This window comes from Phoenix dactylifera, unplaced genomic scaffold, assembly GCF_009389715.1.
Source record: "Phoenix dactylifera cultivar Barhee BC4 unplaced genomic scaffold, palm_55x_up_171113_PBpolish2nd_filt_p 001353F, whole genome shotgun sequence".
NCBI classification, from domain to species: domain Eukaryota; kingdom Viridiplantae; phylum Streptophyta; class Magnoliopsida; order Arecales; family Arecaceae; genus Phoenix; species Phoenix dactylifera.
This window is the reverse complement of record NW_024068681.1, coordinates 37,317-54,750: the sequence shown is the minus strand read 5'-3', so window position 1 is coordinate 54,750 and position 17,434 is coordinate 37,317. Positions and strand designations below refer to the sequence as shown.

Sequence of the window (17,434 nt, the reverse complement as noted above, 5' to 3'; positions counted from 1 at the left end):
TATCTATGAGACATTATTTATTTGCAAATCTTTTTTTTTCCTAAGGACAAGAATGGGAGGACCAATTCAGTCCAGTGACACCGTCGGATACCGTAAGATTTGCCACGGGCATATAATTGGATTGCAGGAAAGTCCAGCAACTCCGCGTCTTCTTGACAAACTTCCGTCCAAATGAGACAAATCCTCTTAGAAGAAAAATGTGACAAACCGCTTATAGCTTTGCATATCCTTGCCTGGCTCTCTCTCTCTCTCTCTCTCTCTCCATTATCTGTTTATGTGACCAAGGTCCCACTTGCCTGTCGGCATTCTCTTCTTTGGGAGCCATGGCCAGACCTCCATTGGTTCTCTGCCTCTCTCTGCTGGCCTTGGCTTTGGATGAGTGTTTCCACTGCCAGCCCAAGGAAATGGTGGGTTTTATGAGCTCAAGAAGGGGGATTTCTCTGTGAAGGTCACCAACTGGGGTGCCACCATTGTCTCTGTTGTTCTTCCTGACTCAAAAGGTCTGGATTCTTGTTGGTTTCCATTAGAAAGCCTCTAAAAGGTTGAACTTTCCGTTTTCTTTTTCTTTGTCCTGGATCTATCTCTGCAAAAGTCTTCTTTTTTCCTGATTTTCATTGCAAATTTCTGATTTTCCCCTTACTTATGCAGGGAATCTGGCTGATGTTGTTCTTGGTTTTGATGGGCTTGGCCCATATATCGTAAGATTAATAGAACTTTGCCTTTGAATATATTTTTTTTTTTAATCTTTAAAGTTTCTTTTCCACAATGCGTGTAGCCTTGCTGCTGGCTCTGTTATTGATTAAGGTAGAAATCAGGGTCATGTCCCTTTTTTTCCGTGTAACTTTTTTTTTTTCAATTCCTTTTCTTTTCCTCAGCTTTCTTTTCCGGTTAAAATCTACCACTTAGAGGAATTTTAAGTGATATAGCTTTAAGATTATTCTGGTTCCCGGTTTCTTCACTCTGCTGCACTTCTCTTATTTATGACCCTTAGGGAACAAAAACTAGTTAAGTTTTCATGAAAAAAATATATTGAATTTATAATTTAGGAATACCTATTTTAGTGTAACATAGGGAGAACGCAGATGTATGAAGTTGGTGGGCAGATTAATTGCTCATAGCATCCATGGTAGCTACGCCAAGGAATTGACATTGCTCATAACAAATGTTGAAGAGTTAGCTGTATTTTTAGTTTCTCATATTGGATTGCTATATTTTATTCCATGTTGTAGTATATTTGAATAGTATATACTCTCCAAGTTCATTGCTGAATCAAGTTAGACCATTTTTAAAAGTAATGCCATGTGAATGTGGCTCTCCGGCTACGGAGTGCCTCACTGTTCTTGCTTTAAGGAGACATTTTTTTTAAATTGATTTATGACCAGACTGTTCCCATGGCTTCTGATATTTTACTTATCACATGCTTGATTATAACCATATAAGAATGAACAGCAAAGGATTTAACTGAACCAGCCAAGCCAATGTGCTTTGGCTTGTTGATTTTTGTCTATGGATATGAGTTGATGTTGGTGATGATGATGGGTGCTTGCCATAGAACTCAATATTTGGTGCTTTTTATTCTTGAAACCTTATTGGTCTTGAAACTGATGTATGGACCATTAGGTACGATCAATCATTTAGATTTTTCCTTCTAATTTGATCTTACCATCTCCTTTGATATCTGTCAGTGTTAAACATGATAACCATCAATTCCCTTTCTAAAGAAGCGACTACTGATTTTGCTATCAGAACAATAGTGCTTATTTTGGAGCATTGGTTGGGCGTGTCGGTAACAGAATATCCGGAGCACGATTCGTTCTAGATGGGAAGGCATATAGATTATATGCTAATGACGGAAACAATTCACTTCATGGTATCCCTTTCCTTCCCTGCATGTTCGTTGCATAGCTTACAACATCTGCTGGAGTAATTTCCTTTGTATTTTCATTTCAGGTGGGCACAGAGGTTTCAGTCATGTCATTTGGACTGTAAAAGAGAAGGTAGATGGTGAATTTCCCTACATAACATTATACTATCATAGTTTTGATGGGGAACAAGGTATCTGCTTGTTGTTATATCATCTTAAAGTAATTAAGGCATAAATCATTTGTTATATCAAACTACAGGTACTCTCACCTTTTCTGTAGGTTAATTGCAACTCTTTTTGTCAACTACAACAGGTTTTCCTGGTGATCTAGATGTCTCTGTGACCTATAAGATTTCGGGGGCCTATGAATTGAGTGTGACCATGGATGCAAAGTCTGTGAACAAGGCCACCCCTGTGAACCTGTTGCAGCACACCTATTGGAACCTGGGTGGCCATAACAGTGGCACAATCCTATCGAACACAGTCCAGATCTTTGCATCTCATGTCACACCAAGTGATAGCCACTTCATCCCAACTGGCGAGATTGTATCGGTTTCTGGGACCCCATATGATTCCTTAAGCCCATGATTGTTGGGAGCCGCATCAACGAGATAACAAGGGGGATATAACATTAACTATGTTCTCGATTCACCGATGGACGGTCATGGGATGAGGAAGGTGGCGGTCGTGAAGGATGGTGGCTCGGGGAGGGCGTTCGAGCTGTGGTCGAACCAGCCAGGGGTACAATTTTACACTAGCAACTTTTTGAAGGATGTCAAGGGAAAGGGTGGCTTTGTTTATGGTCAGCATGCAGCTCTGTGCCTTGAGACACAAGGGTTTGCAGATGCTGTGAACCATCCCAACTTTCCATCCCAGATTGTGAATGCTGGGGAGGTTTACAAACATTACATGCTGTTCAAGTTCTCCCATTAATTTTCTCGAAGAAAGAATAAAGGTTGCATTAATAAATGCAACTATTGGCAACCAAGTTCTGTTCTCTGTGTTTTACATGAGATGATCTTTTCCCTTTAATAATGCAAGTCATAGTGCAGGCCATGTTTGCCATCTTAAAGCACTGTTGAGTCTCCGGAAGTAACATATCTAGATCAAGGCAATTGTTGTGTATGAGGATATTTGGAGCAAGGAACATGAAAGGGTAACGCAGAGTCATTATAATGCTGGGACCATTCAAGTGTCAAAGTAGGGACGACCAATGCATTAATTCCGATGAATGAAAGGCAAGCATAGAATGTGGCCAGGAAAAGTCTCGGGTGAAAGGATCTTGATCATAAAATAGAAATTCAGGATATTCTTAGAATATCATTTAACTTGTTTTGATCTATTTAATAATTGGGTCGGATCATAATCCGAACCGTTTAACCTGTTTAAAACCTGTCTAATCTGTTAGAAATCTGTTTAGGCTGTATCTGACCTGTTCAACCTGGCTCGTTTTACCTATTTAAATTTATTTCATCCGTTAAAAATCCTTCTAATATGTTTAACCTATTTAATAAATGAGTTGTATGGGTTAGGCTGGATCAGTTGTTTAATAAATAGGCTAGATTCAAATTTGAAATTTTGACATGCTTAATAAACTGGTCGAGTTTGGATTGATGAATTTTTGATCCAATCCGCATCCAATCCAGTATGTTTGTTATCTGACCCAACCCAATTGCTCAAGAAGTCTACAGTGAGGACCTCAATTCACTACCTCATTTTCCCTTCCCCCCTAACTTTCTCCCTACCTTGCCGGCTCTTATTACCGTTGAGCACCGCTTCACTTCCCTGTCATGTTTGATTTGAAGGAAGATGAGCACAAGTTGGCTCTCCAGTTTATTAGCTAAGCTGGTACTGCAAGTTTCCAGCTTGACTCGTTGAGCTCCAATTGACCCAGTTGGGCCCACATCACTCATATGTTCTCCTCTCCTTTTCTTAGTGAGCCACCACAAAGTTTGAAACTCGAACTTCCAAACTCTTAAATGAGGCATGCTAATTATTGGTCCCCAAGTCTTGTTGACTTGCGTTCCACTTGTGTTTGGATCATGGGATGAGCCATATTATATATTATATTAAAGTGGCAGTGTTAAATTTTTGAAATATTCACTAATAGGATTTTATCTACCAACTTTTCTTGATAAAATACCCATACATATTAAACATTTAGTCTTCCTAACTTAATTAGAACATGTTTAATTAAAACTATCTGACAAGCATAGTTGATGTCAGTTAGTATCTTTCTTCTAACAAATATTGGAACCTTGGAGGCCATGGCAGTGGCACAATCCTACTCAACAGTGTCCAGATCTTTGCATCTCAAATTACACGCAGTCAATGATGCCCTCATCCCAACTGGTGCAATGGCATCTGTTTCAGGGACCCCATATGATTTCCTCCAGCCCATGACGGTAGAAAGCCGCATCAAGGAAGGAATGACTACGACAGCGGATGGTGACGGAATGAAGAAGGCGGCCATGGTGAAGGATGGTGGCTCAGGGAGGGTGCTTGAGCTGTAAACCAGCCAACCAGGAATGCAGTTCTACACTGGCAACAATTTTTACGACATCAAGGGAAAGGGTGGCCACATCTATGGGCCACATCTATGGTCTGTGCCTTGAGACACAAGGGTTCCCAGATGCAGTGAACCATCCAAAGTTGCCATCTCACATTGTGAATGCTGGAAAGACCTACAAACACTCCATGCTGTACAAGTTCTCCTTCTGACATTCTTGGTTGTATTCATTTCATAATCTCCTGAAATGAAACAATGGGCAACCCCATGTTTATGTCTGAAAAAATAGGAAAAAAACATTCCTAATAGCAAGTTCCTTCTGAATCAATGGGAATGGTTGCTTCATTTCAGGAACTTTAAACTAGAAGTGAAGACTGTTGGGTTTTGACCCACATGACCACGTTGTGGTCAGTTACAGAATGAATACCGTAACTGACTCCTAAGGAAGTGGGAACTCCCTTATCCTTGATGGAAGGATAAAACTTATGGGTCTCACCCTCTACCGATTGATCGACACAGAACCAGCCATCAGGGGTGTCATTAACGCAGGGTCAAGAGGGAGAAACAAGGATTTATTTGTGCAGATTATTCATGGATCCAGGTATGCTTCCTTGGTTCTATTATGATCCTATTTACAGATGCATTTAACATGTGGTATCAGAGCCTGGTTCATCCTAGAACCAGATCACAGTAAAGGGTAGAACCAGATCATGGTAAAAGACCTATTTTGACAGTCCCATGGACAGTCCTCCACGGCCGCAGGGACGGATCATCCCAATGTTGGATTTAGCCGGCCATGGCACCGAGAGCCGACACGGGATCCAGCGTCGACTCTCGGCCATGGCTTCCATCCCATCCAAATGCCGGATCGGGCCGATTCATGGATTTGAGAAACAACCCCAAAAGGGGAAGAATGACCCTGCTGACGCCGGATCTGGCCGGCATATGCCGCCGTGAGCCATCAGAGGATCCGGCGTAGCCGCCGGCCATGGTCTCCCTCCCACTCTTAAAAAAAAAAGGGGGGGGAGATAAAACTCACCGGAGTTAGTGCGGGTGGTTCGACCGCCCGGGTGACGCCGTCGGGCGTCGTTTCGTCCGGCGTCAGGCCCATCCCGTGGCGCCGTCGGGCGGCACTTCGTCGGCGGCATGATCGCCGCCTGCTGCTCCTAAGGGCCGACGGGCTGGGTTCGGCGGAACCCCAGCCCGCCGGCGTTGCGCCTGCTGGCGTGCGACCGCCGGTGGGCTCGCATCGGGCGGCGAGTCCACCGGAGGAGGCGGCGCGCTCGCCCCGGAGACCGGAGGCTGGCGGGCTGGGTTCGGCGGAACCCTAGCCCGCCGCTAAAAGAGGAGGAAGACGGGTCGGGATCGACCCGTCTTCAGTTCTTTTAAAAAAAAAAATTAATTTATTCATAACGGGTCCGGGTTTTGAGTTTTGACCCGAACCCGTAATTGGTAACCCGTCTGCATTTAAAAAAGGGCATAACGGGCATAACAGGCATAACGGGTTCGGGTTTTTGGGTTCGATCCGAAACCCGAGTTCGTTTGGCCAATAAAAAGGAATTTTTGGTTAAGCCCCTCTGCATAGTTTATTTGTGCAACAGTCCTTCCAGGGCTGTTAGAAGGACGAATATTTTCATTTCAGTCCCTGTTAAATGTTAAACTTATGCATACAGTCCTTCCAGGGCTGTTAAAGAAAGAAAATGTTTCTGTTAAATCCCTGTGAAATATTTTATTTATAGTGAAGTCCTTAGAGGGCTGTTAAAAGATGAAATTGTTTCTGTTAAGCCCCTGTGAAACATTTTATTTATGCTGACATCCTTCAGGGCTATAAGAAACAAAATATTTTGATTTAGTCCCTGTAAAGCATATACTTATTTAGAGGTCCTCAAATATGTTAATTTAGTCCCTGTAAAACATATTATTTATGCAGAGGTCCTTGTAGGGTAATGTGATAAAAATTTTGTCATTTATTTTACATTTTAGTATACTTGATAGCATGATATGACACATGTACTGATTGTGTAGATTAGTAAAATATTAAATACATGTTTTATTTTAATTTGTCATATTATGAATTGTCAATTATGTGCAATGTCATTATTTTAATTTGATGTCTATATTATGAAATAGTTTGGTAGTTGCCAAAGTAACCCAACTAGAATGTTTAATAGACATCAAGTCATCAAATACTCTAATCCCAGGTATTAAGATAATGACTTTGCAAATTATGACTTACAGTTTTTCAATCATGAGATATTATGGATTGGCCCAAAGGTGCACCACTTTCAAATGATTGATTTGCTGAGTTAGGATAATTAATGAGTATCCTTGATTTAATAGGTATTGGATGCTCAAAGGCAACAGACCTATTTGAATTTTGGACCTATATCATTAATTATTCCTAGGTGAATTGGGAATCACCATAATAGTAATTTAGTGTTTCATAATTACTACCCAAAGGTGTATTATGGTAATACTGTTTATGTTATTCATCATTATTGCTAACTCAAAGTGTTAATGTTGTAAGCATTTTCTTATTGTTAATTTTCTTATTGCAGTATCTATTCCTGTTTCGCTTCATTCGCAAGCTTCATCTGTTACGATCTTTAATGGAACTAATTTCTCAGAGTGGAATGAACAAGTCCAGTTTCACCTAGGTGTTCTGGATCTTGATTTAGCACTCCGATCTGAGAAACCGGCTGACATTACTGATTTGAGCAGCTCGGAAGAAAGGTCTTTTTATAAGACTTGGGAAAGATCGAACAGATTGAGCATTATGTTTATGCGGATGAGTATAGCGAACAATATCAAGTCAACGCTTCCTGAATGTGACAGTGCTCAAGCATTATTGAAAACTGTGGAAGAACGTTTCCGATCTGCTGATAAGTCTCTGGCTGGGACATTAATGGCTAAACTTACCACCATGAAATTTGATGGTACTTGTGGGATGCATGAGCATATCCTTGAAATGACAAATATAGCTGCTAAGCTGAAGGCTCTTGGGATGGATGTGAATGAATCCTTTTTAGTTCAATTTATTTTGAACTCCTTGCCTCCTCAATTTGGATCATTTCAAATTCACTATAACACTATTAAGGATAAGTGGAATGTGAATGAATTGACCAGTATGCTTGTTCAAGAGGAGACAAGACTTAAGCAACAAGGATATCATTCTGTCAATCTTGTAAGTCATGGAGCCAAGAAGAAATGGAAGAAGCCAAGAAAGGGCATGAAGAGTGGACCATCCAAGGTAAAGAGCCTCATCATGATACCGAGGTTCATAAGAAGAAACAAAACAAAGATAGATGCCATTTTTGCAAGAAATTGGGACACTATCAGAAGGACTGCCATAAACGCAAGGCATGGTTTGAAAAGAAAGGTAAGCCTTTGGCTTATGTATGTTTTGAATCAAACCTTACTGAAGTTCCTTCTAATACTTGGTGGTTTGACTCAGGTTCTAATGTTCATGTTTCAAATACGATGCAGGGATTCCTTACAACCCAGATGCAAGATCCAAATGAGAGTTTTATCGTTTTGGGGAATGGGGTTAGAGTTCTGTAACAGCTGTTGGAACCTATCGTTTGCTTTTAAATACTGGTTGTCATTTAGATTTGCTTCAGACTCTTTATGTTCCTTCTATTTCTAGAAATTTAATTTCTGTTTCTAAACTTGATGTTGAAGGATATTTCTTTAAAATTGGGAATGGTAGTTTGCGTCTTTTCAAAGACAATGTCTTCCTTGGTTCTGGTGTTTTGTGTGATGGCTTATATAAAGTAAATCTTGATAATCATTTTGCTGAAACTCTTATGACCTTGCATCGTAATATTGGAATTAAACGAAACTGATAAATGAAAATCTTCTAACTTGTGGCATAAAAGATTGGGTCATATATCCAAAGAAAGATTAGAGAGATTAGTAAAGGATGGGATTTTGTCAAACTTAGACTTTACTGATCTCGGTATGTGTGTAGACTGCATTAAGGAAAGCAAACCAAACACACAAAGAAAGTTGCCACAAGAAGTGAAGAACTTCTTGAAATTATCCATACAGACATTTGTGGGCCTTTTGACTCCCCATCATTTGGTGGAGAGAAGTATTTTATCACCTTTATTGATGATTTTTCACGTTATGGTTATGTCTATTTGTTGCATGAAAAATCTCAGGCAGTGGATGTCCTAGAGGTATACATTACTGAGGTTGAAAGACAATTAGATAGAAAGGTGAAAATTGTCAGGTCTGATAGAGGTGGTGAATATTATGGTAGGTATGATGAAACAGGACAACACCCTGGCCCATTTGCTAAACTCTTAGAAAAGCATGGCATACGTGCTCAATACACTATGCCGGGAACGCCACAGCAGAATGGAGTAGCTGAAAGGCGTAATCGTACACTTATGGATATGGTTAGGAGTATGTTAAGTAATTTTCCGTTACCCATATCGTTGTGGATGGAAGCCCTTAAGACCGCTGTATACATATTAAACCGGGTTCCTAGTAAGGCAGTTCCAAAAACTCCTTTTGAGTTATGGACAGGAAGGAAACCGAGTTTAAGACACCTGCATGTTTGGGGTTGTCCGGCGGAGGCCAGAATTTATAATCCACATGAAAAGAAATTGGATTTTAGAACGATTAGTGGATACTTTATAGGTTATCCCGAAAAATCCAAAGGGTATAGGATTTACTGTCCTAACCATAGTACAAGAATTATAGAGACCGGTAATGTCAAATTCATTGAGAATGGTGAAACCAGTGGGAGTGATAAACCACAAAATGTGAAAATTCAAGAAGTTAGGGTGCAAGTCCCTTTACCCATGACTTCTAAGAAAATTGTTGTTCCTACAGTTGTCACACAGTTTAATAACAATGAACAACAAATTAATGATCAAACACTCCATAATGAAGTTATCACCACTGAACAAGTTGTAGAAGAACCACAAGGGATGACATTAAGGAGATCTCAAAGAGAAAGAAGATCTGCCATTCCAAATGATTATATGGTTTATCTACAAGAATTTGATTTTGATATAGGGACAAGAAAAGATCCGGTTTCTTTTAAACAAGCCATAGAAAGTATTGATTCTACTAAATGGATTGATGCCATGAAAGATGAGTTAAAATCAATGGATCAGAATGAAGTCTGGGATGTCGTTGATTTGCCCGAAGGTTGTAAGACAGTTGGGTGTAAGTGGGTCTTTAAGACCAAGCTCGACTCAAAGGGTAATGTTGAACGACATAAAGCCAGACTGGTGGCCAAGGGTTTCACTCAGAAAGGAGGCATTGATTATAAAGAGACCTTTTCTCCTGTATCTAAAAAGGACTCATTTAGAATTATTATGGCTTTGGTTGCACATTATGATTTAGAGTTGCACCAAATGGATGTAAAAACTGCTTTTCTAAATGGGAGTTTAGATGAAGAAGTCTATATGGACCAGCCCGAAGGTTTCCCATTAAAGGGAAAAGAACACATGGTTTGCAAATTAAAGAAGTCAATATATGGTCTTAAACAAGCTTCCCGACAATGGTATCGCAAGTTCAATGATACCATCACTTCCTTCGGTTTTAAGGAAAACACTGTTGATCGGTGTATATACCTGAAGGTCAGTGGGAGCAAGTTTATCTTTTTGGTCCTATATGTTGATGATATATTGCTTGCCAGTAGTGATCTTGGCTTATTGTATGAAACTAAGGTTTTTCTCTCAAAGAACTTTGAAATGAAAGATATGAATGAGGCAACCTACGTGATAGGCATTGAAATATTTCGTGATCGATCACGTGGATTGTTAGGGTTGTCTCAAAAGGCATATATAGACAGAGTTCTAGAGAGATTTGGTATGGAGAACTGTTCAGCCAGTGTTGTTCCAATTCAGAAAGGGGATAAATTTAGTCTCATGCAATGCCCACAGAATGAATTGGAACGTAAGCAGATGGAAAATATACCTTATGCTTCTGCAGTTGGTAGCTTGATGTACGCTCAGACCTGTACCAGACCGGACATCAGTTTTGCAGTTGGAATGCTAGGAAGATACCAAAGTAATCCAGGGATAGATCACTGGAAAGCTGCAAAGAAGGTGATGAGATACTTGCAAGGAACAAAGAATTACATGCTTACATATAGAAAGTCAGATAGCCTTGAGGTGATTGGCTATTCGGATTCAGACTTTGCTGGATGTGTGGATAGTAGAAAGTCAACGTTTGGCTTTTGTTCCTATTAGCTGGAGGAGCAATCTCATGGAAAAGTGCCAAACAGACAAGCACTGCTTCGTCCACCATGGAAGCAGAATTTGTGGCATGCTTTGAGGCCACGGTTCATAGTTTGTGGCTGCGTAACTTCATCTCGGGACTTGGGATTGTCGACTCTATTGCCAGGCCGCTGAGAATCTTTTGTGACAATACTGCAGCCGTCCATTTCTCCAAAACGACAAATATTCTAATGGTGCAAGCACATTGAACTTAAATATTTTGTTGTCAAGGAGGAAGTTCAGAAACAAAATGTCTATAGAAAATATGAGGACAGAGCTCATGATTGCGATCCTTTGACAAAAGGTTTACAACCGAAGACTTTTAAAGAGCATGTTGAAAGAATGGGTCTTAGTTGAATCCATGATATTAATTGAGGATTGTATTATGTTTATTTCTTTGACACTTAGATATAATTGATTATGTTTCTGTTTTTCCTGTTCTTCAAATATATGTACATGTATGGGTTTGAATGTATGATTACAGAATTGTCTCTGACAAAGACATAATATTTGACCATTAAAGATACTTCTCATTTATGGACTATGGTTAAATAATTTGCTAGTATTGTAATACTTGGAAGGAACTATGTCATTATATTGATGTGGAACCGCCTTGACTCGCATTAGTAAGTTGTTTAATTATAGTATTATGATGACCCAACTGACTGTGGATTAGAATGATGCGCGCCTAATGTTTATATCATTCTAACCAAAGAAGTCATATGGGCCAAGTGGGAGAATGTTGGGTTTTGACCCACATGACCACGTTGTGGTCAGTTACAGAATGAATACCGTAACTGACTCCTAAGGAAGTGGGAACTCCCTTATCCTTGATGGAAGGATAAAACTTATGGGTCTCACCCCTACCGATTGATCGACACAGAACCAGCCATCGGGGGTGTCATTAACGCAGGTCAAGAGGGAGAAACAAGGATTTATTTGTGCAGATTATTCATGGATCCAGGTATGCTTTCTTGGTTCTATTATGATCCTATTTACAGATGCATTTAACAAAGACCAGCTAAGTCTTGGCCATTCCCTGCAGGAATTCAAAATTAGTGCAAAGTTCAAATGTTTGAGAGCATGGAAAACCACAGAGATAAGGATGACAGGTTACGAGGATTTGCTGAAAGATATACATAATAATGTGGCCAAAATCAGACCAGCAAGGGACCAATTTCAGTTAGACTCGTGCTTATAGGCTCATTCATATTTTAAAGAGTTCAATCATAATGGGACTAGAACTCTTCACTTTTATAAATGAGGCTTTGGGTACCATGTATACATCTGAGATTATTCTATGCTACTCTTCTCTCTCTTCTGCTATTCTCTAGAGGCCTGTTTGATTTAAGCACCGGAGGCCACCTAGTTGGATCAGCTCTGATGACCTCCATTGTTTTTTTCTTTCTTTGCGTGCATATTGACCGGTAGTCTCCTGGCTGTCCCCAGGCCTTCACCATTACTAGATTGATTTTGGTGGCGATATATAGGTTATGAGGTTAAAATAGCTTGCAAAGTCTCACATGGCAAGATGGCTCCTGGCGGAAAGAAAATACTATTCAATTGACAAAAACTAGAAGCTAGCGACAAAATACTAGTCATAATGGTTCCCCAGCATGCGCATCTTGAAAACTATTTATTTTTAGGAGAGAGAGAGAGAGAAAAGTCTATCCACATTTAAATCTCTAGATCCATAAAAAGTTCAATTTAGAAACTTTGATTACCAAGTATAAAATATGATCATTGGGACAAGCCCCAGTTCTTATCTATCATAGTTACTTGAAAGTAGTTTGAGTTAAATCAAGTTATATCTAGATTGCGCGAAGAGATTAGGTTGGGACGAGTCACAATCAAAACAAATATAAGAGGAGATGAGAGGGGAACACTTTTGATCACATGCTCCCCTATCTTTTTTGGTTAGGGGGCATCGGATGCACGACAATACCATCTTTGTTATAGGGACAGTGTTTAGAACCCAATTCTTAGATTGCCCTCCATGTTTTTTTTTTTTTGATATACTTTTGGACAAACATTATTCTTTGAGGAAGTAATATTTTTTAATCCTATATTCAAAATAGTGGATATGTTGGTAACAGGACATATAAAACTACTAACTTGGGTGTTTAACTGGCAACAAAATATTGGTTAGACCTATTTGATCAATGCAACCATCTCCGTTACCGACCTAATCAGAAACCCAATGTAGTATTTGAAGAGTCAGTCAACTTATAATTAATGACATCAAAACAATTCATACTTTATTTGTCCAAGTTAAACATGTCATTAGAAATAAAGTGCAAATCCCTAATTGGATTTTGGTTTGGAACCCTTCTCCAAAGAGCTTGCTCTGATGAGAATTGAGGTCTGGATCAAAATTTTCCTAACAATTTTATTCTACAGGCATTATATATTGTAGTTCTCCTTCTACATTCTTGGTTGTATTCACTCATATTCTCATAATAATGAAAGGACTTGCATTCCCCATCTTTTTCTTTAAAAATAAAAGGTCCTGCTTCTAACAGTGAGTTTCTTTCTGAATCAATGAGAATGATTTCTTTTTTGATGGACTTTGAACTGGAGATGAAGGCCTCTAGGTCACCTCACTGTGAGGCCTTTCTCTGCGGGGACTTCAAATTTAGTGCAAAAACGAAACGTCTGAGAGCAGGAAAGCCACAAACAAAAAAGTAATCGGGATGACAAAGGCCACCAGGATAGAATGATTGGAAAAGCCTCATGTGGCAGGCTCTTGCGAATAGAATGAAAAAACTATTCAACTTTTTTTAAAAAAAAAGGAAACTAGTTGAGAAAGCTGGAGGTGAAAGGTAATGATGAAGCTTCAGGCTGCAATACAATTCAAAGCTACTTTCAATTATAATGATCTTGGATATGGTCCACCTAGTGGACGAAAGTGACAAGTGTGAAAGTTGCGGTAGGTAGGAAGAATCGGTAGGCCATACGAAGATCTTATCCAAAAACTCGAACGTTTAAATAAATAAGCACTGCAAGAATTCTTAACAAATTCGATATAAAACTATTATTCCTCACTAATTCTGTTTGAGGATAACCTCATTCTTTATTATAGTTTATGTTGAGTAAAAGTGGTTTTGCCCACTACATATACTTTCATGTACCATCAGCTATTAAATTCACTTGTTTTAGCAGTTTTTAGTCGAATTATAGGTTAAATTCAGTTTATCCTCTGTACAACGCGCAATTGATGCTCGGCTTACTTAAATTTGATATATTGCTAAAGCATTGTTCTTCTCGAGATTAATATTTTTCAGCTTATTTTATATTCAAAATCGTAGGTATTAAATAACAAGAGTGTACATAATCACTAATTTTGGTGTCCAGCAGGGCAGGAAAAATTTTGTTGCATGGACCTACTTGGTCAATGCTACCATATTCATTATTGATATGATTAGATAGGTTCATACCCATATGATATTTGAAGAATCAGTTAAATTACAAGAATTAAGGAACTAAACATAATGCTAAATGACTTCTTCTTCTTTTCTTTGTTACTTGGTAGCATTTCATTCAAATTTCATACAATCTCAAATATCTATGAGATATTATTTATTTGCAAATCTTTTTTTTTTCCTAAGGACAAGAATGGGAGTGCCAATTTCAATCCAGTGACACCGTCGGATACTGTAAGATTTGCCACGGGCGTATAATTGGATTGCAGAAAAATCCAGCAACTCCGCGTCTTCTTGGCAAACTTCTGTCCAAATGAGACAAATCCTCTTTGAAGAAAAATGAGACAAACCGCTTGTAACTTTACAATATCCTTATCTCGCTCTCTCCCCTCTCTCTCTCTCTCTCTCTCCATTCGCTGTTTATGTGACCAAGGTCCATCACTTGACTGTCGGCATTCTCTTCTTCTGGGAGCCATGGCCAGACCACCATTGGTTCTCTGCCTCTCTCTGCTGGCCTTGGCTTTGGTGAGTGTTTCCACTGCCAGCCCAAGGAAAGTGGTGGGGTTTTATGAGCTCAAGAAGGGGGATTTCTCTGTGAAGGTCACCAACTGGGGTGCCACCATTGTCTCTATTGTTCTTCCTGACTCAAAAGGTCTGGATTCTTGTTGGTTTCTATTAGAAAGCCTCTAAAAGTTTGAACTTTCCGTTTTCTTTTTCTTTGTCTTGGATCTATCTCTGCAAAAGTCTTCTTTTTTTCCTCACTTTTCGTTGCAAATTTCTGATTTTCCCCTTTCTTCTGCAGGGAATCTGGCTGATGTTGTTCTTGGTTTTGATGGACTTGGCCCATATATTGTAAGATTAATAGATCTTTTCCTCTGAATAATTCTTTTTTTTTCTTTTTATTCTTTAAAGTTTCTATTCCACAATGCGTGTAACCATGATGCTGGCTCTGTTATTGATTAAGGTAGAAATCAGGGTCATGTCTCTTTTTTTCTTGTAATTTTTTTTTTCAATTCCTTTTCTTTTCCTCAGCTTTCTTTTCCGGTTAAAATCTCCACTTAAGAGGAACTTTAAGTGATATAACTTTAAGATTATTCTGGTTCCCGGTTTCTTCACCCTGCTGCACTTCTCTTATTTATGACCCTTAGGGAACAAAAACTAAATTAAGATTTTATGGAAAAAAATAAAAAATGAACATATATTTGAAGTTATAACTAGGAATACCTATTTTAGTGTGAGCATAGGGAGAACACAGATGTAATGAAGTTGGTGGGCAGATTAATTGCTCATAGCATCCATGGTAGCTACGCCAAGGAATTGACATTGCTCATAACAAATGTGAAGAGTTAGCTGTATTTTTTAGCTATCATATTGGATTGCTATATTTTATTCCATGTTGTAGTATATTTGAATAGTATGTACTCTCTAAGTTCATTGCTGAAGTCAAGTTAGACCATTTTTAAAAGTAATGCCATGTGAATGTGGGCTCTCCGGCTACGGAGTGCCTCAACTGTTCCTGCTTTAAGAGGAGACAATTTTTTTTAATTGATTATGACCAGACTGTTCGCATGGTTTCCGATATTTTACTTATCACAAGTTTGATTATTACCCTATAAGAATGAACAGCAAAGGATTTAACTGAACCAGCCAAGCCTATGTGCTTTGGCTGTTTGATTTTTGTCTATGGATATGAGTTGATGTTGGCGATGATGATGGTGCTTGCCATAGAACTCAATATTTGGTGCTTTTATTCTTGAAACCTTATTGGTCTTGAAATTGATATATGGACCATTAGGTGCGAATCAATCATTTAGATTTTTCCTTCTAATTTGATGTTACCATCTCCTTTGATATCTGTCAGTGTCAAACATGATAACCATCAATTCCCTTTCTAAGAAGCGCCTACTGATTTTGTTATCAGAACAATAGTGCTTATTTTGGAGCATTGGTTGGGCGTGTCGGTAACAGAATATCCGGAGCACGATTCGTTCTAAATGGGAAGGCAATATAGATTATATGTTAATGACGGAAACAACTCACTTCATGGTATCCCTTTCCTTCCCTGCATGTTCATGCATAGCTTACAACATCTGCGGGAGTAATTTCCTTTGTATTTCATTTCAGGTGGCACAGAGGTTTTCAGTCATGTCATTTGGACTGTAAAAGAGAAGGTTAGATGGTGAATTTCCCTACATAACATATATACTATCATAGTTTTGATGGGGAACAAGGTATCCGCTGGTTGTTAATCTCATCTTTAGAATAATTAAGACATAAATCATTTGTTATATAAACTACAGGTACTCGCACCTTTCTGTATGTTAATTGCAACTCTTTGTCAACTACAACAGGTTTTCCTGGCGATCTAGATGTCTTTTGTGACCTATAAGATTTCGGGGGCCTATGAATTGAGTGTGACCATGGATGCAAAGTCTGTGAACAAGGCCACCCCTGTGAACCTGTTGCAGCACACCTATTGGAACCTTGGTGGCCATAACAGTGGCACAATTCTATCCAACACAGTCCAGATCTTTGCATCTCATGTCACACCAAGTGATAGCCATCTCATCCCAACTGGCGAGATCGTATCAGTTTCTGGGACCCCATAGACTTCCTTAAGCCCATGATTGTTGGGAGCCGCATCAACGAGCTAACAGGGGGATATGACATTAACTATGTTCTCGATTTACCGATGGACAGTCATGGGATGAGGAAGGTGGCGGTCGTGAAGGATGGTGGCTCGGGGAGGGCGTTCGAGCTGTGGTCCGAACCAGCCAGGGGTACAATTTTACACTAGCAACTCTTTGAAGGATGTCAAGGGAAAGGGTGGTTTGTTTATGGTCAGCATGCTGCCTCTGTGCCTTGAGACACAAGGGTTTCCAGATGGTGTGAACCATCCCAACTTTCCATCCCAGATTGTGAATCCTGGGGAGGTTTACAACATTACATGCTGTTCAAGTTCTCCTACTAATTTTCTCGAAGAAAAGAATAAAGGTTGCATTAACAAATGCAAGTATGGCAACCAAGGTCTGTTCTCTGTGTTTTACATGAGATAAAATTTCCCTTAATAATGCATAGTGCAGGTCATGTTTGCCATCTTAAAGACTGTCAAGTCTCCGGAAGTAAAATGTTATCTAGATCAAGGCAGTTGTTGTGTATGAAGATATTTGGAGTAAGGAACATGAAAGGCTATCGACGACGCAGTCATTATAATGCTGGGACCATTCAAGTGTCAAAGTAGGGACGACCAAAGCAATAATTCTGATGAATGAAAAGGCAACCATAGAATGTGGCCTGGAACGTCTCATGTGAAAGAATCTTTATGATAAAATGGAAATTCAGAATATTCTTGGAATATCCAATTAGAAAACAATAGAAAACTAAGTGAAAATGACATTAT

The 17,434-nt window shown here is 39.3% G+C and overlaps 2 protein-coding genes and 2 pseudogenes across 2 annotated transcripts; all 4 read left to right on the top strand.

Moving 5' to 3' along the window:
- The first annotated feature begins 308 nt into the window (after positions 1-308).
- On the top strand, positions 309-2,852 carry LOC120108483 (annotated as a pseudogene).
- Positions 2,853-4,131: 1,279 nt separating this feature from the next.
- Positions 4,132-4,585, top strand: LOC120108481 (galactose mutarotase-like). The gene is made up of 2 exons (XM_039122081.1): positions 4,132-4,373; positions 4,432-4,585. The coding sequence occupies exons 1-2, from the start codon at positions 4,132-4,134 to the stop codon at positions 4,583-4,585; spliced, it is 396 nt and encodes a 131-aa protein (XP_038978009.1).
- Positions 4,586-6,312: 1,727 nt separating this feature from the next.
- LOC120108482 lies at positions 6,313-7,934 on the top strand. The gene is made up of 2 exons (XM_039122082.1): positions 6,313-7,752; positions 7,860-7,934. The coding sequence occupies exons 1-2, from the start codon at positions 7,150-7,152 to the stop codon at positions 7,932-7,934; spliced, it is 678 nt and encodes a 225-aa protein (XP_038978010.1). The 5' UTR covers positions 6,313-7,149.
- A 6,475-nt stretch (positions 7,935-14,409) lies between these two features.
- LOC103703395 lies at positions 14,410-17,005 on the top strand (annotated as a pseudogene).
- The last annotated feature ends 429 nt before the right edge of the window (positions 17,006-17,434 follow it).

Excerpts from the sequence above, each read along its gene's own strand:
- LOC120108481 (XM_039122081.1), top strand. The coding sequence starts at position 4,132 with ATGGCAGTGGCACAATCCTACTCAACAGTGTCCAGATCTTTGCATCTC. Across the intron at positions 4,374-4,431 it reads TCAGGGAGGGTGCTTGAGCT|GGAAAGGGTGGCCACATCTA; the intron begins GTAAACCAGCCA and ends TACGACATCAAG.
- LOC120108482 (XM_039122082.1), top strand. The coding sequence starts at position 7,150 with ATGTTTATGCGGATGAGTATAGCGAACAATATCAAGTCAACGCTTCCT. Across the intron at positions 7,753-7,859 it reads GGCATGGTTTGAAAAGAAAG|GGATTCCTTACAACCCAGAT; the intron begins GTAAGCCTTTGG and ends AATACGATGCAG.